We start from the raw sequence: 20180 nt of genomic DNA, 5'->3' as shown, positions 1-20180 counted from the left end.
TGAAACAAAAATCTGCAGGCGTCACAACATAAAATGCAATTACGTACAACAGTTTATATTTGCAGTAACTGCCGAAAGTTCAGTTATAATCGAAATAATCTTCTAATACAACATCAATTCAACTCCTCATGCTCTTAAAGTTTCAACCTTCAATCTAAAACCTAAACCGGAAATGCTTGCTCGAGATGACAGGTAAATGCCGGAATATGATCTTCCACCTATCAGTACCTCCTGGGGTAGCGGTCCATGAATCTTCCAGAAGGGCACTCGTATGCCAGGTGCCCTCGTCCCCCACAGTTGTGACATATCATCAAGGGGCCCATGCAATCCCTGCTCATATGGCCAAGTTGCTGGCAGTTCCTACATACAACGTCACGGTAACTGCCTCCGCGTCCACCCATTCCACCACCACCACCACCTCCTCCACCTCCACGCTCTCCCAAAGCATTGGCCCTAGGGCACTGTCTAGCCACGTGGCCAGATACATTGCATAAGTTGCAGATGGGTTCATTCGGGCAATCACGTGCCAGGTGACCTGTCTTCCTACAGTTGTTACATGCCTTCTCATTTGTGCAGTCAGCTGCAATATGACCCTGCTTGTAGCAGTTGTTGCACAACCTCAAGTCCCCAGGTGGCATTGGGGGAGCTGTGCAGTCTCTGGCGCGATGTCCAGCCTTACCACAGGTGTGGCAAATGCCTTCATTTGGGCAGTTACTAGCCATGTGACCCGGTTCCCGGCAATTCCAACATAGTGACTTTGTTGTACACTCTGAAGCAATGTGCCTAGTAGAATGTTCGAATTACACAATTAGAAATGAAAGGCTCCCGTTAAGCATGCAGCATTTAATTTTCATTTTAAAATAAACAGCAAATAAAAAAATATCTGCAGGAGGCAGGTCCATCATTCCCGTGAGATAAGAAACCACGTAACCTTATTGAAGCAACGACATGACTAGTTCAACCATCAATGTCACCACAAGGTGCTGCTAGTCTGGTTTAAAATAAAAACAGAACATTCTGAATCATCTAATTATGTCTAAAACCTAAAGATCTCTAAAATTTTAACTTCCCGTCAAGAGTCTCACAGAGATAATGCTCAAATATTAAAGCAATCCTACGAGCCTGGAGAGTGGGGACTGAATTATTGCTGGGGAACATGCATATTTCTCTGGGATTGTAGGTATTTTCTTAAATTCTTTTGTCAATACTCTTGAAACACAGTTAAGAGAGAAAGGGAGATGAAAGTGGTAGTGTTGGCAGCCATACATTGTCCAAAGTAGTGCAAGGGAAAACAGATGCAACAGCGTATTAGAGGCAGAGGTGACATACACTGAAGGGGACAAAGACAATAAGTTGACAACCGATTCCAGTAGCTGTGGGATGGTGGGAAACTGATGAGGCATAAAGTGGCAGCTCTGGTTATCTCAAAATGGTTACAAAAATAGTGCCATCATTACACCAAGCCTAATGGTGCTACAGTACGTGTAGTTTATAGCTAGCACTGTATGGTGGCAATAGTGGTTTAACCATTGAAGACGGGAATGGTAGAGGAGAAGATGCTGTTATAACTAAGAATGCAAACTGTTTTTTTTATTATGGAGGTGAAATAATATCTGAATAGAAAAATGGGGATAGAAACAACAGTTTTAAATTATTGGAATTACTTTGATGGAAATGGACCGCTCAGTAGCAGAAGCAATGGCATTTGACTTGCTGCAAAAAGGAGGGCGAAGACAGAACTGCGATGTAGATGCATTTTTAACAGAAAAATTACATACTCAGGATGTGTATCTCTAGACTAAAAGCATTAAGGCTTTTTAGTCAAAATAGTCCCTCAGATTTACATAACTCCTCACTTTGGTCCCTAAGATTTGAAATCGAGAGAATTGGTCCCCGAGTTTGTCCACAATCAATCATTATGGTCCTTCCATGATAAATCTCCATAAAATAAGGATAAAATGACAAAAATACCCCAGTTTTTGTCAAATTATTTTGGCCTATTGTTTATTAAATTGAGGGTATTTTTGTCATTTTGATCCTTATTTAACATAATTTTTCACCTAAGGATCAAAATGATTGATGATGGACAATCTCAGGGACCACTTCTATTGATTCCAAATGTTAGGGATCAAAGTGAGGAGTTATTCAAATTTCAGGGACCATTTTAGCTAAAAAGCCAAAAGCATTAACTAGCTAGATTCTAACTTTTCATGGATTTTAACTCTACAAATTCTGGAACCCTAACATCTTCAAACCCTCCCAGAAAGCAAAAGGTGCAAAAAATACAAACACCATAATTTAATAAACAGATTCCTTCAAAAGTAAAACGATAAGGCAATAATAAATAATGGAGAAAAAGAAAATAATGGAAAATCATGATGTCCAATTATGAGGCAGAATAAGTTTCCGTACCCAGGAAGACCACAATTGTGACAAATTGCAACATTCGGGCATTCTCTAGCAAAATGACCTGGCCGTTTGCAGTTCTTGCACAGATTGTCTCGGCTGGCAAAAAAACAAAAAATACATTAAGTTCTTATCAGAAAAACAACAGCATTCCAAATTTCAAAACATAACTAGTTAATGAGGGTCACCTATTAAATTAACTCCATGATTTTGAGTTATAAAAAAATCAGAGCATCAATAGAAGAAAGAAAAATTCAAAACATGAGACTAAGCACTCTGAGAGTTAAGCATCCAACAAATTGCAAAACAGCACGGAGTTGACACATGCACTGAGATAAATGTAAATGATAAAACAAAAGGTAAAATATACACAACTTTTGTGCACCGCTGGCAGTCCCTCTACAACCAAAAGGATTTACACTGAAGTATGTCATTAATCAATCAATATGATTGGTATTGGTATTTGAAAGCTTTACAAAGCTCCAAATAAATGTCCAACAAAGCAAAGAAAATAATTATCCATAGGCAAAATTATCATATATCAACTCCATAAAGTTTTCACAGGTATATTCAAGTAGTGGTCTTACTCCAACACATACGGGTTGATAGTAACATTCGAGACCATCTCCAATGGATTGAAAGGTTATTTTCTCCTTACCAACCCAATTTTATAAGGACGAGAACAAAGAAAAAATAGTCAAAAGCCATAAAACCTGAAACCCCGACGTCCTCCATCTCTCCTGTAAGGTGCATCACGGTAGGAAAAGCGATCAGAACGGATCTTCCGATCCAAAGGGCTCCTGCTCCTGCTCCTGCTCCGGCTCCTGCTGTCTGAACTCATGTTAATTAATTCTTAAAAAGACCTAGCTCCACTGATTGAATGAAAAACACCACCACAACCAACACCACACAGCCGCTGCCTCTTCCCTGTCCACATCACAACCACACCCATATTACAACCACACCCAAGATCATACCATGAGTCAAACGACTCAAAACCAAACCAACTACATTCCCTTCATAACAGAAAACACCAAATCCCAACATAGTACAGAAAAGTTTCAACAAGCAATCCATCTCACAAGAATTATTTACCACCACACTCAGAACCCAGATACTAAATACCCGGTTTCTCAACCACATCCTTCAAAAGAAAGTCAATCAGGCATTCCCGTCAAAACTTAAGCTTACATCAACCAACAGACACTCTCTAAACTCCAACTTCTTGAAACCATCTAAACTGATTGATCATTAGATAGTAACTTGATCTTGTACAACAGTAAAGCAAGGGAAAAAGTATGCTCATTGGAAAATATGAGTGTTAGGTTGCAAGTAGGTCTAGGGCAGACACTCTCAAACAACTAGAAGTAAATCACATGGTATAAGTCGAGAATTTCGAAGAGAACCACAGGGAAAATCAGAAAGCTGGCAACATTTGTCCATTGTAAAAATCTGCAGCAATTCCTATGAAAAATCAACATTAAACTTGGAGACCTCATGGTGCTTGAAAGTTGGATGAAAAGTTCCCTATTTTCAGACGAACAACATTTAGCATTGGATGTTTAGAGCCTCCCTGTAAGACCAATTTTTCTTTGTAAAGCATAGGTATGTACAGAAATAACGTTAGCATTAATTTTAATTACCCGCGGGAGATGATAAGCTCATATTTACATATATTTTACATCAAATTCACTTGTTTTTTCTTAGTTAGTTCCTTATGTTTTTGAGCTATTTACTTTGTCTTTGTGCTTTGTAGGATTTGTCAAGTAAAGAAAAGAAAAATAGCACAAGTGGGATTTTAAGTAACAAATTCGTCAAAACTGCCTGTGCAGATTAGCTGACTTTGGAAGCAAGTTGCGAACAGCTCAGAATGAATTAGAGAATGAGCCTTACATGCTTGGAAAGCTACGGCTGTCTATTTTCTGGAGCATTTCGCGGATTGTTAATATCATTTTTCTAGAAGAAGTTATGGCCGTTTTAACACTGAAAGGTTACCAAAAGGCTGAGCAGTTTGTAACTGCAATGAAAGCAATAAACCCATTAAATCTAGCAACCAAAACTGATGCAGCCAAGAACAAGTCAACGGACACTTATAATAGGGAATGGAATCAAAGATGAGGATTAAGAGAGAGTAATTGGCATAAAGGCTACCCAAAGAGTTACAATTGTTTTACCATTTCCTCTCACTTATTGTCATCACTAAATGGCTATTAGTGGGTGAGTTAAGGAGAAGAAAATGATGCAGCAAGAATTGGTTTAAAAGCAGCATTGGGGGAGAAAGGAAAGAGGAGGGGGATGCCTCAGTTGATTTCTTTCGGTTCTATCTTCTCAAACTCATGTCTATCTTTTGTTTTTATTTAAGGATTGTGTGTAACTAAATTTTTAGTAGTTAGGGGCTGTTTTGAAGCCCCCAATATGATTGCAAGTTTGTTATGACATTTCGTATGAATTACTTTTATGAATGGATGAAAATTGGTTCACTACTTGTCTCATTGATGAATTCTTTGTGTTTTCTACGGATGCATACTTAGTACGCATATCTAGGATTCTAATGCTATGAATATGTGTGTGCCTGCCCTTATCGAATGAGGACCTACATATGTTCTAGAGTAGTACTTGTTAATTGCGATTAACATGTGAACCAATTTCTAGGATAAGTAAGACAACGCCAATAGTTACGATGCCTTGTGATGACTCAAACTCTTTTCGTTCTTAATGATTTCTACTTGTTAAATCTATGAACACGCAATTCTAGATTGCATGCTAGGAACTAAGTTAAATTCAAAACGCCCATTCTCTTAACATACTACATAAGAAAGAGTAATAGGTTAAGTCTAACATTGAGCCAACTTGAGCATCTTCATCCGGAAATAAAAGGAATTTGAATTAAACATAACATGTTTGCATGATTATTTGGTGGTGGATAGCAATTCCCCTAACTCGTTTTTCTTAATTTGTGAACTACTTAAAATTTGTTTCTGTCCTGTTTTTGTTTGATTTAATTTAAATAGCAAATCAACTCCAAAAATCCCAAACATTTGTAGAAGTGTAGCTCTATGTGTCTAGTGTCTGCATATAAAATTTCGTAGACTTTAGATTAGTGTAAGTCGGTCTAATAATTATTTTTCGGTGGCTGGTCAGTAGGGGCAGCAACCAGTTTTTGTGACATTTTAAGTAGTTAGATAAAACAATCTTCTGCGGGAAAGACCCTTATTTTCATATGCTACAATTGACAAATCTTAGTGTTAATAAGGAAAATCAATAGGACATTTGTGTGCTACTTTGTGGTGTGCTTTTAATCCTATCAGGAGACTCAATATACAATTAATATATTATATTGCATATCAAATCTTTCTTTGCCTATCCATATTCAAGAAGCAAAGCTCCTTATGCAACCAACTTAAGTGGTAACTACCTCTCTCATCCATCAGCCATAAAAGCCTTCATTTAAAAAAAATATCTTCTGCATATGTCTCCCAAAGGCACTCTGATGTGTTAATCATCATCTAATCTGGTCTTGCAACAATATAAATTCATGGTGATGTAAGGAGTTGGATGTGTCTAATGACACTATGAATATGGTTGGAGAAAATCCAATCACATCTTCCTGATCAACCAAACAAGAAAATAAAAAATGGAAACAACATTGAAAGTGGAAAATAGAGATTGGAAGAGATGCAGAAGGTGCAAGCTTACTTTTGGGAATTAATTTTTTTATAAGATAATTTGAAAAAAGGTAATTTTGAGAAGATAACTCTTAAAACCCAAGAAATGGTTTTATTTAATTTCTTGATTAAAAAAATCCAAATGTGATTTGAAATGGATGAACGGAAACCAGTTCCTTTTGATAAATATCAAATGTCTATTAGTGGTAAACAACATGCTTTTCTTAAAAGGGGCATGTTTCAGAAAAGAAGTTGAGGGTGAGAGGAGATGCAAAGACTTCCCATGCAAATCTTAATGAGCCAAGAACCAGTTGACCATAGTTGAAACAAATTTGAAAAAAAAACAGAACCAAAAACAAAACACGATGTAGGCAATGCAATATTTGTATTTGGATGCGAAAATTAAAAAATATTTTTAAAAAACACGAGGACACTCGTAATTTTCCAACATAACATTTTTTTGTTCCAGCTTCATACGGCCTAAAAACCTCATAATTCAAATTCAGAATTCAAATTACCGTCAGGAACAAAAACTGCACCATAGCAAAAAGCTAAGCAATTACATCCCAAGGTACTGTTTGAATTTCTTCAATACATACTTCCACCTTTCTATCAAACTTAAGCCAGCCCTCAGTTAGTCACTTCGGAAGAAACGAAATGACACAAAAAACTAACCACAGTTTCTAAAACAATTTAGTTTCGGTCATTGTTCAAACAATTTTCCATAACCTAGCCCCGCTGTGGGTCAAAACATCTACTGTTTGGTTCCATCGATTCTCTCATTCCAAGAGCATGCATATTCAATTGACACTCTCACAAAATTCAACCTACATGTATGTGAATTTACACAATATATAGCTGTAACATCAACAATACATGGTCTGAGCGATTCAAAATCACAGAAAATTCAGAGCAGACGAAAACCCAATTCAAATTCGACATTTGACCAAAGTAATGTAAATTAATTCAACTCAACATATACATACCCAATTACACAACGAAATTAGCCCTAACCCTAGAAATGGTAAATAAGGGAAAGTGCAATGAAGAAGAAGAACAAGAAGGAACCTGAGCCAAACAGCTACACAGACGGTGGTGCTACTGTGACTTTGTATAGCAGCGACGAAGTGAAGAATTTTGCAGAGAGAGAGAGAGAGAGAGAGAAGAGAGTGCTCTCAGCCTCTGAGACTGCGATATGTAGACGGAGAGCCGCAGAGCGTCGATTGTGATTTTGGGATTGTTGGTTGCGGCTCGACTGGATTTTATGTAATTTTCCGTACAAGCCCATTCTCAAGTGTTGGGCTAAGTCACTCTCATTGAGCATTACCCACGTCTCTTTGGGCGAAGGTATTAAATATCGATAATATCGGAAATATCGATAATCCAAAAATACGAAAATTTCGATGGAAATATCGGGATGTTATCGATATCGATAAAAATTGAATAAAAACCACGGAAATTGTCAGAAAAACTTAGAAATTTTTATTGAAACTTTGCAAGATGTTTATTTAGTCAATTATCTATTAGTTTATCACAAAAATTTGGAAAGAAATGCATTGCATGATAGATATAACTGATTTAAGTTAATTATATAGCGAGCTGGCAAACATTGTGAGTAGAAAATATGTAGTAATTAATTAAAGAAGTTTAAACACACCTGTTTAGGCCCAAAATAATAGTTTGGGCCGAGGGTAGAATCACTCTCGGCCCGAGAAGCCGTGCGACGAAAGGGTCATGGAGCGTTCAGCTCATGGGCTTCCAAGCCTAAGTCGGTTAAATCAGAACGCAAGTCGAGTCTTAGTACAATAGGGACTCTCGACGAGATCAATAATCTAGAAAGCGAATCCGGCTCAGTTAAGGACTAGATTCGTAGTCCTAGCGGAGATAGGACTGATCGAGGGGATGTTAATCCGGAGAAGGAAACCTAGTCCGAATAGGATTGGAACTCGGGCTCGATGTTCTACTACTATAAATACAAGACATTCAGCAACAGAAAGAGCCCCACAAAATCAATACAAAATTGCCCTGCGCAAACTCTCACAACTTGTGATTTTTCTTTTTCCTTTTTCGCTGACACATCTTCCGTTGGCATCAACAGCACTGTGGAAGCAACCGGTGATATCTTAAGTCGGCATAGATAACTCTGTCACCGTAGAGTCAGTCGGTTTCACAGTATCTTCCGTTGGCATCAACAGCACTGCGGCGAGAACGATTGATTACCTATCCAAGTCTCGGTCGAGAAGGGTTTCTAAATCCTTATTGGTCGAGGTCATCTCATCAGCCTTCTCGGTGAAGTGAGGTGTTACAGTTATTACATTCGGCACATTGAAAGCCGAATTTGATATTGAACTTCGTAAGAATAGTAACCTTGTCTTCAGGTTCGAGAGCCTAAGAGGCCGAGACGTGTTCCTTTCTCGGCCGCAATCGCAAGACGCAGAAGTCAGTAGCGCGACCCAACGCAACATCAACAAATTTACTCCTCGGCCGAGCTCGGCCGACGAGTTGGCACGCCCCGCATTCACCGAAGGACGTAGTTAGCTCATTAATTACTCGGCCTGCGAGCCACGTAGGCTTGGTAGTTTTTAGGGTCAACAACACCATAATCATTTATGTATGATGAATTAGTACAATATTTTACACTTTATACATTGCATGGTAAGATACATGAGTGACTTAGCAAGGTCTAAAATATCGATGATATCAGAAATATTGGTAGTCCAAAAACATGGAAATTTTGATGGAAATATCAGGATATTATGGATATTTTAGACCATGGTTTCCGCTAGGTCACTCTCGCTTGGTTCTTTTTTTCTTTCTTTTTTAATTTTTAATTTTTAATTTTTTAATGAAAAGATGATAGCTTAGTGGTTAGATATTATAATAGAGGGGCGACGAAGTTCAAACCCACGCCGAGATGCAATAACATAACTCATTTTCTTCACTGTGGTAAATAGTCACTTGCGTTTTAATAGAAAATTTAGAAAGAATATGAAAAACAGATGGAAAATACAATTACCATATTGCTTTTAAGAATTAAAATACAAAAAAAGTATTTGGCCTCACCTATATGAAACACTATATTGATTTTTTTTATAATTCTCAAAAATATATTTCAAAATAGTAAAAAACAAAAGATACATTGTAAAACAAAATTAGATCTTTAAGATAAAATAATGTATGATGCCACCGTCGTCACTATTGCAGCTGCCACCACATTATCCACGGCACCACCCACGCCCCATTACTTGGGGATGAGCAACAGAGGTAAAGTGGAGCTTAATTTTAAGAAACCAGAGCAAAATTCGCGGCGTTTAGCATTATAAAATTGCTTGCCTTTGTTGGTAAAAACGTACTCAGGGAATTTCCAAGCGGCATATGATATTTTTCCAAACAAATTCACAGACTATTGCCTCAAAAGGTACCGCCTCTACCAGCTTCGTAAAGTAATCTACAATTACGATATCAAACCTGACCTTGTTCTTTCATCACAGAGTGCGCCGATCAGGTCTAATCTCATTGTGCAAAGGGTCAAGGGCTAGTCATCGATGTCAAACGTTCTGAGGGACGATGAGGATGAGTGCTTAAGAGTTTTCAAGGTTTACATTCTCTGGATAACTTGTGAGCGTTTGCCTTCATCGTCGCCCGAAAAATATTCATGTCGGATCTTCATCATCATAGATTGTGATTATGTGAAGCGGTTTGGTTTTCACATACCCCTATAAACTTCTCTTAGAATGACCAAACCTTCCTCTGGTATCACATATTGTAAGTAGGATAGGAAAAAATCACACTTGAATAACCTGCCATTGATAATGCAATATCCAGATGACCTAAGCCGAAGTTTCCAAGCATCCAAATTGTCCCTCAGGAAAACACCTCCTTTTAGAAAGTTGAAAATGGGGGTCATCCAACTCAGTTTGGTAGCAATGTTCATTACCTCAGCCGTCTAACCTTGAACATTATGATTCTTCAAATATTCGATAGGAACCATTCTCTTGGTATATTCATCGTCTGTTAAAGCTTGGCTAGTGAATATGCTCTTATGTTCTCTAACCTTGTACTCGGCACCCTTATTGGAAGCATTGAACTTAAATCTTAGAGCATTATCTAGATTGGTCCTTTTGGAGTGATTCAGACTAGATCTGCTCCACAACCTTGGCGATTGGATGCCTCATCCACATAAAGGACCTAAACAACCCATCCCTCCATCAAGATGGAAGCTTTGTTCTTAGATGGTGATAGAGTCCAGGGAGGGCTCTCAGCAACTCCATTACGAAAAGAAAATTCTGAGATAAAGTTGATATTGGTCGAAAGTTTAGTGCGAACTCACCTAGCTCGACCAATTAGGACGACTATTGACTGACCTTGAAAATATGGCCCCAGCTTCTGCTATGCTGTTTAACTTTAAGCGAGAGTCTGAAGTTTTCTGTTTCGAAATAGCGTGTTCTGGGCCTGCTAGACCTCGGCTTGTGTAATATACAAGGTATTGGATATTTTCAACCTCCCAAGTCAGCACAAAAATAGCAGCCAAGTATTGTGCGTATAAGAACTTACTCAACTGACAGGGTGTTTTTACACTTGATAAATATTTTAAGATGTCGTAATCCGTCCATGCCACTTTACCAATGTTTGAAATTTCGATATTATCGGCGATATTTCGTCGATAATATCGTTTTTGTGAGACACCAATATTTTCACACGTATCCACTGAAATATCATCCAAATATCGCGATATTATCAATAATATCGATAATATCGCAATATTACTGATAATATCGCGATATTTTTAGCTGGTGCGAATCGGAAAAGACATCGGAGTTTCTACAACTCCGGTCGACTGTAAAAGAGCACCCTAGACTCCGATCTAGGTATCAAAATGAAATACAAGACGAGAGGAATGTTTTTATAACTTCCGTTTGCCATGAAACGGTCGAAGGTGTTCGGAAAGTTCCTCGACACTCACGGCCTCGCCAGAGAGTTCATGGGTTCCACTGTCCTAGTTGCACCGAGAGAAAAGGAGAGAAAGACGAGGTTTAGATGGTGATGATGATGTCGTTGACGGAGTACTACGAAGGGCGTAGAGGTCACGGGAGACGGAGATGGTGCCGACGAGGCAGAAGGCCCGGACGAGGAGGAAGGCGAGGGAGGAGCAGAAGGCCATGTGGGAGAATGATCGAGAGATTGAGGTCTCTATGCATTTGTGTGGGAGAAGGGAGAAAAGAGAAGGATCGAGAGAGAGAGAGACTAAGGTCTCTGTGTGCGTGTGTGGTGGCGTGTGATGTGAGAGTCTCTGACTCTGTGTGTGTGTGTGGTGGGTGGCGTGTGAGAAAAAAAGAGCATCCAAATAATTCAAAACCCTGACAACTTTTACAACTTGTACAATTTTTGACAAGACAAAATAATTAACTTAAATCAGTTAAATCCATCATGCAATGCATTTCCTTCTAATTTTTTGTGATAAACTAATAGATAATTGACTAAATAAACATCCTGCAAAGTTTCAATAAAAATTTTCAAGTTTTTCTTACAATTTCCGTGGTTTTTATTCAATTTTTATTGATATCGATAATATCCCGATATTTCCATCGATATTTTCGTATTTTTGGACTACCGATATTTCCGATATCATTGATATTTTATACCTTGCACTTTACATAGCCACTTTACAGAGGTCAGGCTATATATCCACATCTGAAACTTGTATATCGATGCATGCTAGTGGTTTCCAACTTTCCTCACAGGGCGGCAACTCTGCTGCCACCAACAGTTGGTGTATAAGACCTTCACGCTCACTGACCTAATCTTTTTTCTTTCTTTTTTTATGTTGCGGTGACTTGAAGGCATGATCATTATATTTTTTATTTGATCGTTTGGTTATGTTCTCTTTTTTATCAGTTACTTAATGTAGTGATCGATTTGGTTGTGTGATGGAGCATGTGCCAAATGAGCAAAGATGTTCGAGTCTGCTCACTACTGTTCAACGCGTTGTGTGGTCATTAAGTACGTTCTAAATTATTCGGGTTAGTATAGGATACCTTACTCACTATGTGCGTGTAGAAAATCTAGAAAAAAAATAGTGATCCCTGTAATCAGTTGTGTTTTCTTTGGTTCCTTCAATTAAATTTTTAAAATTTTTGGCCCTTCAACTGTGTTACTTGTATGGCTTCAATCATTTAGTCACACCACTTTATATTTGGACGTCTATTTGAGGATAAAATGGCTAGTGCATGTGTATCAAGCTGTTTAAGACATACAAAATAATTGACAAAATGATTAATATAATACACGTGACATAACTGAGGATCATAAAATTGAGATCAAGCAATTTACAAAAATTATGGAGAAGGGGGAAAAACTCCATTTGTTAATCCAATTAGATCAATCAAAAGGGACGCGAATGAATTGTGGTTTTCGGGACAGATATAAAAACTTAATTTGTTTGTTTATTTAATTGGATGTCCTTTACCAAGATTTTTCTTTCAACAAAAATCACCACACTTACATCTAATAGGATTCAAAATTTTAGAACTTTTGAAAAGAGCTAGTACCATAATGGAAATCAAACAACCTCGTGATCCTCTTACCCAAATTCAAGGCTCTCCACTCTTTTTTCCCTTCCCCATAGAACCCCACCAAATTCAAACAACCTTGTGATCCTCCTTACCCAAAATATGATTTAATATAATAGAGACTTTACTTATAATTGCTTGAATTTTTATTGGTACGGACTTGAAGAATTTCATGCTATCATGTTAACTCACTAACAAAATCGTAACTACATGACTAAATTAATTTGCAACAACCAATTTTAGAGATGATATTGATTAATTTAAAATTGAAATACTAAAATAGAAGTTAGGTCAATTTCAAGGATGATAAAAAACCTTCAATGAAATTAAGGGAAATTCCTACGTTCTTGCTGAAGGAGTAGGATTCTCTCTCCTCATATTCTCATCTCCTTCTCTCCCATTCTCTCACACATTGTTTTTTGTCTTATTGTTTTTTATAAAAAAAATCAATATAAGATGTTGACGTGATTTAACATTAACCGTTCAAACAAAAAGAAAGAGAAGAAGAGAGAGAATAGGAGGAAAGATAATTCTCCTCCCTTGCTTATTAAGTTTGACAGTTCCAAGCAAATTATATCCCACAAACAAAGAACTACTTGCCTTTCAAAAAAAAAAAAAAAACAAAGAACAACTTTTGCCAAAAAGGCATAAATTATTGAGTGTGTAAGCACAGCACCGCCTCTCTAACTCTAAGGCCATCTCCAACCGAAGGGTCCAGAGGGCCAGAGGGCCGAAAATAGCCCTAAAACCGTTTCCAACCGAGGGCTAGGCCAGAGGGCTCGGGAATCTGGGAGGGCCCCACGGGATCGGAGAGGGCTGGAGGGCTGGCTGCTTTCGGCCAGCCAGCCAGCCCCGGGCTGGCTATTTTTTTTTTAATGTTTCTTATTTCTGTCGGTTATAACCAACAGAAATAACATTTTGAATTCAAACTTCCAACGGCTAGCGCCACTAGCCGTTGTAAATCCTTTTTTTTTTTTTATGAATTTAAACCTTTTTTTTTTCTTTTTTTTTCTATAACTTCCTATAACTTCTATTTTACAAAATTTGTTTCAATTTTTTTTAATTCTATTTTTTTCCTATAACTTATATTTTACAAAATTTGGTTCATATTTTTTTCATATAACTTCTATTTTACAAAATTTGTTTCATATTTTTTTTTTTAAATTCCATTTTTTCCTATAACTTCTATTTCACAAAATTTGTTTCATATTTTTTTTAAATTCTAATTTTTTTCCTATAACTTCCTAAGCCATTATACAACATTAAATTAAATTAAGTAACATGAAACAACATTAAACAATATGAAACAACATTAAATAACATTAACCGACATAAAAATTATACAACACTAACCAACATGATTTTTAAATAAAATTAAGTTGTAGTTTTTAAATAATAAATTATGTTTGGCCCTCGGTTGGAGACGGTTTTTTTTTACAGGGCTAAAACGAGCCCTCTGGCCCTCTGGCCCTCGGTTGGAGACGGAGGCAAATATGGCCATGTACTATTCATTAAAATATTAATATCTTGGAGAATCTTGGAGGGCCAGAGGGCTAAAACGAGCCCTCTGGCCAGCCATCGGTTGGAGATGGCCTAAGTGCCTTGGACAAGGAGATAGGAATCTTACTGTAAAGGTACTCTCTACTGTACATTTGTTATAAAGAAATTTGTAACTTTAGGAATTCATATATAGTGATCCGAGCAAATAACATAAAATGTACATGCAAAACAAGGTTATTGTTGTAAATGATGGATATGTTTGCCCACATGTGTATAGTAATGTGTATAGTAAAGTATCACATGTGTACTATATACTCATAAGCTAAATAGTAATGTTTTGTAATTTTCCATTGAAGTAGCTCTATAAATAGAGCAATTCAATTGTGCAAAGATTAGTGAATGAGAAGAAGAAAGAAAAGAGAAATATATCTAATAGCAATAATATACATTACTTCCTCTGCAACAGCTTGTGTCGGTATATTACTCTGCAACTGCTTCGTTCCTTCACCGAGTAGAGGTTATCTCTCTATGAATTTTGCCTATTTATAACACGTTATCAGCACGACTCTCTAATCTTTTTCTCATTTCCTTTCACCGAAAAAAAAAAATGTTTCCTCTAAGGTTTTTTCTGTTCTTCTTCTTCCTCTCCCTCAATTGCTGGGTATACCCTCGCGAAGAACTGTTTGCACCATGTTTACTTCTAGTTCTCCAACTAACTGTCACTTATATCTTTGATTTCTTGTTTGGTGTAGATATTGACTACTAACCCACTGATTATTTATGCAATCCAAGATTGTGCGGTTCTATCGCCTATCTTGGACTGCAGATCTAATTTTACTGCAAATTTTAAGTGGAGCGGTATAATCGCCCGCTCTATCCTGCATATTTAAATTTTCCCGTTATTTAATTTTATCGCAATTTTAGGTGGTGTGAAATAATCACCCACCCTGCTTTACATATTTAATTTTATCGCAATTTTAGGTGGTGTGAAATAATCACCCACCCTGCTTTGCATATTTAATTTTATTGCAATTTTAGGTGGTGCGGTATAATCGTCCACCCTGCTTTGCATATTTAATTTTATTGCAATTTTAGGTGGTGCGGTATAATCGTCCACCCTGCTTTGCATATTTAAATTTTATCGCAATTTTAGGTGGTGCGGTATAATCGTCCACCTTGCTCTACATATTTAAATTTTCCTGCTGTTTAAAGTAGTGCAGAATAATCACCCATCCTATACTTATTTCGATGAGAATGGTGCGGTATAATTGCCCTTCTCATTAATTGTGTAAATCTCGAGCCTGAAGTTTCGAGTACTTATCATTTTGGCCTAAAGATCAAAAAAATTTGTAAGAACCAGAAGTTCTAACAATATATTTCTCCAGTACACATATTACTGCAAGTTCTTACACACCTCATTTTTCTTTCAGAAAAGAAAATGGCAAACTTAGCAAAGCTTGATTTTGCTGCCCTGGACATTACTGGAAAGAATTACCTTACATGGGTACTGGATACCAAGATCCATCTGGAAGCAGCAAATCTTGGAGATACCATCAAGGAAGAAAGCAGTTCATCCTCTCAAGATCGAGCAAAGGCCATGATTTTTATTCGTCGCCATCTTGATGAGGCACTAAAGAGCGAGTACTTAACGGTTGAAGATCCGTTAGCCCTTTGGAATGCCTTGAGAAGCAGATACAATCACCAGACAACGGTGATTCTTCCAAAAGCTCGCTATGACTGGACTCACCTAAGGATCCAGGATTTCAAATCAGTGGCTGAGTACAATTCGGCGTTGTTCAGAATTACCTCTCAGATGAAACTCTGTGGGGATACTATCACTGAGGAGATGTTATTGGAAAAGACTTTCAGCACATTCCACGCCTCTAACATGGTACTGCAACAACAGTATAGAGCGCGAGGCTTCACTGAATACAACCAGCTGATATCTGTGCTCTTGGTGGCTGAACAGAACAATGAGCTTCTCATGAAAAACCATAATTCCCGACCTACTGGATCAGCACCGTTCCCAGAAGTGAATGTTGCGTCCCTTGAAAGAAATACCATATCCTCCCGTGGCAATAATTACAAACGAGGACGTGGTCACAAGCAAGGTCGGTGGAAAGGAAAAAGCAAGAACCATGGTGTCCAATTTCACAACCAGGTTCCAAGGTATAATCCAGGCCCGAGCTTTAAAAATACCAATCGCCAGAAAGGAAAAGCTCATGTGAACACTCCTAGAAATCATGAAGGAGGTTGCCATAGGTGTGGTGGCAACGGACATTGGGCGCGTACTTGTCGCACCCCAAAGCATCTGGTGGAACTATATCAAGCCTCCTTCAAGGAGAAGGGTGTCGAGATCAATTTCCTTGACCAGGCTAAACCAATGGAAACCCCTGATCCAGTGACCAATTTATCAGGACAGTTAAACACAACCCACCTGGATGCTACAGACTTTATTAATGAAAGAGGGAATGAAGTTTATGGGTCCGATTGAATTATTTATGTTTAATGTACTCATGTTATTTGTACCTGTGGTTTAATGCTCGCATTTTCAATTCAATAAAAGTAGTATTCCAATATGAATAAACTGCTTTTTCTTTACTCAGAGATCATGGATAAAAATTATGGTTATTCTCAAAACAAGATCAATGGCGGAGACTTTTGTCTTGCAGATAGCGCAACCACGCATTCAATACTTCGAGACCGAAAGTATTTCTCGAATTTGGTACTTGCAAAAGTAAAGGTAACAACAATATCAGGACCATCAGATGTAATTGAAGGCTCAGGAAAAGCCCAGATTATGTTACCAAATGGAACAATATTGTCTATAAAGAATGCATTATATGCTACTCGGTCCATTCGAAATTTGTTGAGTTTTAAAGACATACGTTTAAATGGATACCACCTTGAAACGAAAAGTGTAGAAAATGTGGAATATTTATGCATTACCTCCAACGATACCCAGAAGCGTATATTGGAGAAGTTGCATGGTTTATCTAGTGGATTGTATTGTACATACATAAAGACAGTTGAGGCATATACTGTCACGAACCAGAAGTTCATTGATTCAAAGGTTTACATGCTTTGGCATGACCGTCTAGGTCATCCAGGATCCACCATGATGCGTAGAATCATTACCAACTCTAATGGACATCCATTACTGAGCAGACACATTAATGTCCCGAATGATAATCCTTGCAAGGCTTGTTCCCAAGGGAAGTTGGTAATTAGACCATCACAACTAAAGGTTGATGATGAATCCCCATCATTTTTGCAAAGAATTCAAGGGGATATTTGTGGACCTATTCAACCACCTTGTGGACCATTTCGATATTTTATGGTTTTGGTTGATGCATCTACCCGATGGTCACATGTTTGCCTATTGTCTACTCGAAATGTAGTTTTTGCGAGACTTCTTGCTCAGATAATTAAGTTGCGAGCACAGTTCCCAGATCATCCCATTAAGTCCATTCGACTTGATAACGCTGGTGAATTTACGTCTCAAACATTTGATGATTACTGTATGGCACTGGGCATTAATGTTGAACACCCTGTTCCTCATGTCCATACTCAAAATGGTTTAGCAGAGGCATTTATCAAGCGGCTTCAATTAATAGCCCGCACTCTGCTCATGAAAACGAAATTGCCAGTTTCTACATGGGGACATGCCATATTACATGCTGCATCATTGGTTAGATTGAGACCCATAGCCAACCACCAATACTCATCAATACAACTCGTGTTTGGACATCAGCCAAATATTTCACATTTACGAGTTTTTGGTTGTGCTGCTTATGTGCCTATTGCACCACCACAACGAACTAAAATGGGACCTCAGCGCAGATTGGGAATTTATGTGGGTTTTGATTCACCATCTATCATTAGATATTTGGAACCTTTGACTGGTGATGTGTTTACAGCTCGTTTTGCTGATTGTCATTTTGATGAGACAATTTTCCCGTCGTTAGGGGGAGAAAAGACCGTTCCAGAAGAACGACAAGAGCTAACATGGGTTGTTCCCACCTTATCTCATTTTGATCCAAGAAGCACTCAATGTGAAAACGAAGTGAAAAGAATCGTTCATCTTCAAGGTATTGCTAATCAAATGCCAGATGCATTTAATGATGCTTCGAAAGTGACACAGTCATATATACCGGCTGCAAACGCACCTGCAAGAATTGATGTCCCTGTTGGACAAAATAAAGTGGCAGCAAATGATTCATCCAGTGCACGCCTGAAGCGTGGTAGACCCCCAAGTTCAAAAGATTCAGCTCCTCGAAAGAGAAAGATGAGGGCCCAATTGAACCCAAATGATATCATTCAAGAAAAGGAATTGAATGATAAATCCACAATTCGTGACTCTGTACTTCCAGAAAAAGAAAATGTCCTTGATGAGACACATGTCCCTGAAGAGACAGAAGTACATGAAAGCAAAGAAATATCCATAAATTATGCATGTACTAATGAATTGTGGGATCGAAATGAAATAATCATCGATGACATGTTTGCATTTGCAATAGCCACTGAAATCATATTAAGTGATGATATTGAGCCCCGCTCTGTTGATGAATGCAAACAGAGACAAGATTGGCCTAAGTGGAAAGATGCAATCCAGGCAGAATTAAAATCCTTGGAAAGACGAAGTGTTTTTGGACCAGTAGTCCAAACCCCGCCTGGTGTGAACCCCGTAGGTTATAAATGGGTATTCACAAGGAAACGCAACGAGAAAAACGAGATTGCAAGATATAAAGCACGACTCGTTGCACAAGGTTTTTCACAAAGACCTGGAGTTGATTATGAAGAGACATACTCTCCTGTAATGGATGCAATTACGTTTCGTTACTTAATAAGTTTGGTGATTTCAGAAAAACTTGACATGCGACTTATGGATGTCATCACCGCGTATCTATATGGAGAATTAGATACTGACATATATATGAAAGTCCCAGAAGGACTTAAGTTGCCTGAAGCAACTAACAAACCACGGGGTATGTTCTCAATCAAATTAAGGCGATCACTATATGGGCTGAAACAATCTGGGCGAATGTGGTATAATCGTCTCAGTGAGTATTTGATTAAAGAATGATATGCCAACAATGTCATCTGCCCTTGTGTGTTCATTAAGAAATCAAATACTGGATTTGCTATAGTGGCAGTATATGTCGATGATATGAACCTAGTTGGAACCCCCGAAGAACTCAACAAAACTGCTGAATATCTGAAAAACGAATTTGAAATGAAAGACCTTGGGAAAACAAAATATTGTCTAGGCCTGCAGATCGAGCATTGTGTTAGTGGAATTTTGGTCCATCAATCAGCTTACATTGAAAAAATACTGAAGCGATTTGGCATGGACAAGTCTTATCCACTTAGCACCCCAATGGTCGTTCGTTCTTTGGACATTAAGAAAGATCCATTTCGTCCAAAAGAAGATGATGAACTGGTCCTTGGTCCAGAAGTACCATATTTGAGCGCAATAGGTGCTTTATTGTATTTAGCACAATGTATTAGACCAGATATAGCTTTTTCAGTTAACTTGTTAGCCAGGTACAGCTCTGCTCCAACAATTCGTCATTGGAAGGGAGTCAAAGATGTTCTACGATACCTTCGTGGGACAACAGATATGGGTCTCTTCTACTCAGACAAGCCCACAAATGAACAAATCCTTGTTGGATACGCAGATGCTGGTTTTCTCTCCGATCCGCATAAAGCCCGCTCACAAAATGGATATGTGTTCACTAATGGAGATACTGCAATTTCATGGCGATCAACAAAGCAAACGCTAGTTGCAACATCTTCCAATCATTCGGAAATAATTGCTTTACATGAAGCAAGTCGTGAATGTTCTTGGTTAAGATCAATGATCCATCACATCCGGAATTCATGTGGTCTACCTTCAAAGACAGACACTCCAACTGTCATCCATGAAGATAATGCAGCCTGTGTCGCCCAGATGAAGGAAGGATTTATCAAAGGTGATAAGACTAAACACATATCTCCAAGATTTTTCAGCGCACATGAGCTTCAGAAGGCTAAAGTT

The 20180-nt window shown here is 38.0% G+C and overlaps 2 protein-coding genes across 2 annotated transcripts; one reads left to right on the top strand and one right to left on the bottom strand.

Annotated features, from left to right (window-relative positions):
• On the bottom strand, positions 1-7386 carry LOC103453784 (zinc finger protein GIS2). The gene is made up of 4 exons (XM_008393362.4): positions 7140-7386; positions 3120-3333; positions 2413-2505; positions 1-783 (listed from the first exon to the last, which is right to left on the bottom strand). Exons 2-4 carry the CDS (start codon positions 3245-3247, stop codon positions 222-224), a joined length of 783 nt encoding a protein of 260 aa, XP_008391584.3. The 5' UTR covers positions 3248-3333; positions 7140-7386; the 3' UTR covers positions 1-221.
• Positions 7387-15737: 8351 nt separating this feature from the next.
• On the top strand, positions 15738-16634 carry LOC139188539 (uncharacterized). Its single transcript, XM_070806130.1, has one exon. The coding sequence runs from the start codon at positions 15738-15740 to the stop codon at positions 16632-16634; it is 897 nt and encodes a 298-aa protein (XP_070662231.1).
• The last annotated feature ends 3546 nt before the right edge of the window (positions 16635-20180 follow it).

This window comes from Malus domestica, chromosome 10 (assembly GCF_042453785.1).
Source record: "Malus domestica chromosome 10, GDT2T_hap1".
NCBI classification, from domain to species: domain Eukaryota; kingdom Viridiplantae; phylum Streptophyta; class Magnoliopsida; order Rosales; family Rosaceae; genus Malus; species Malus domestica.
The sequence above is the reverse complement of the archived record's forward strand: the minus strand, read 5'-3'. Positions and strand labels throughout refer to the sequence as shown.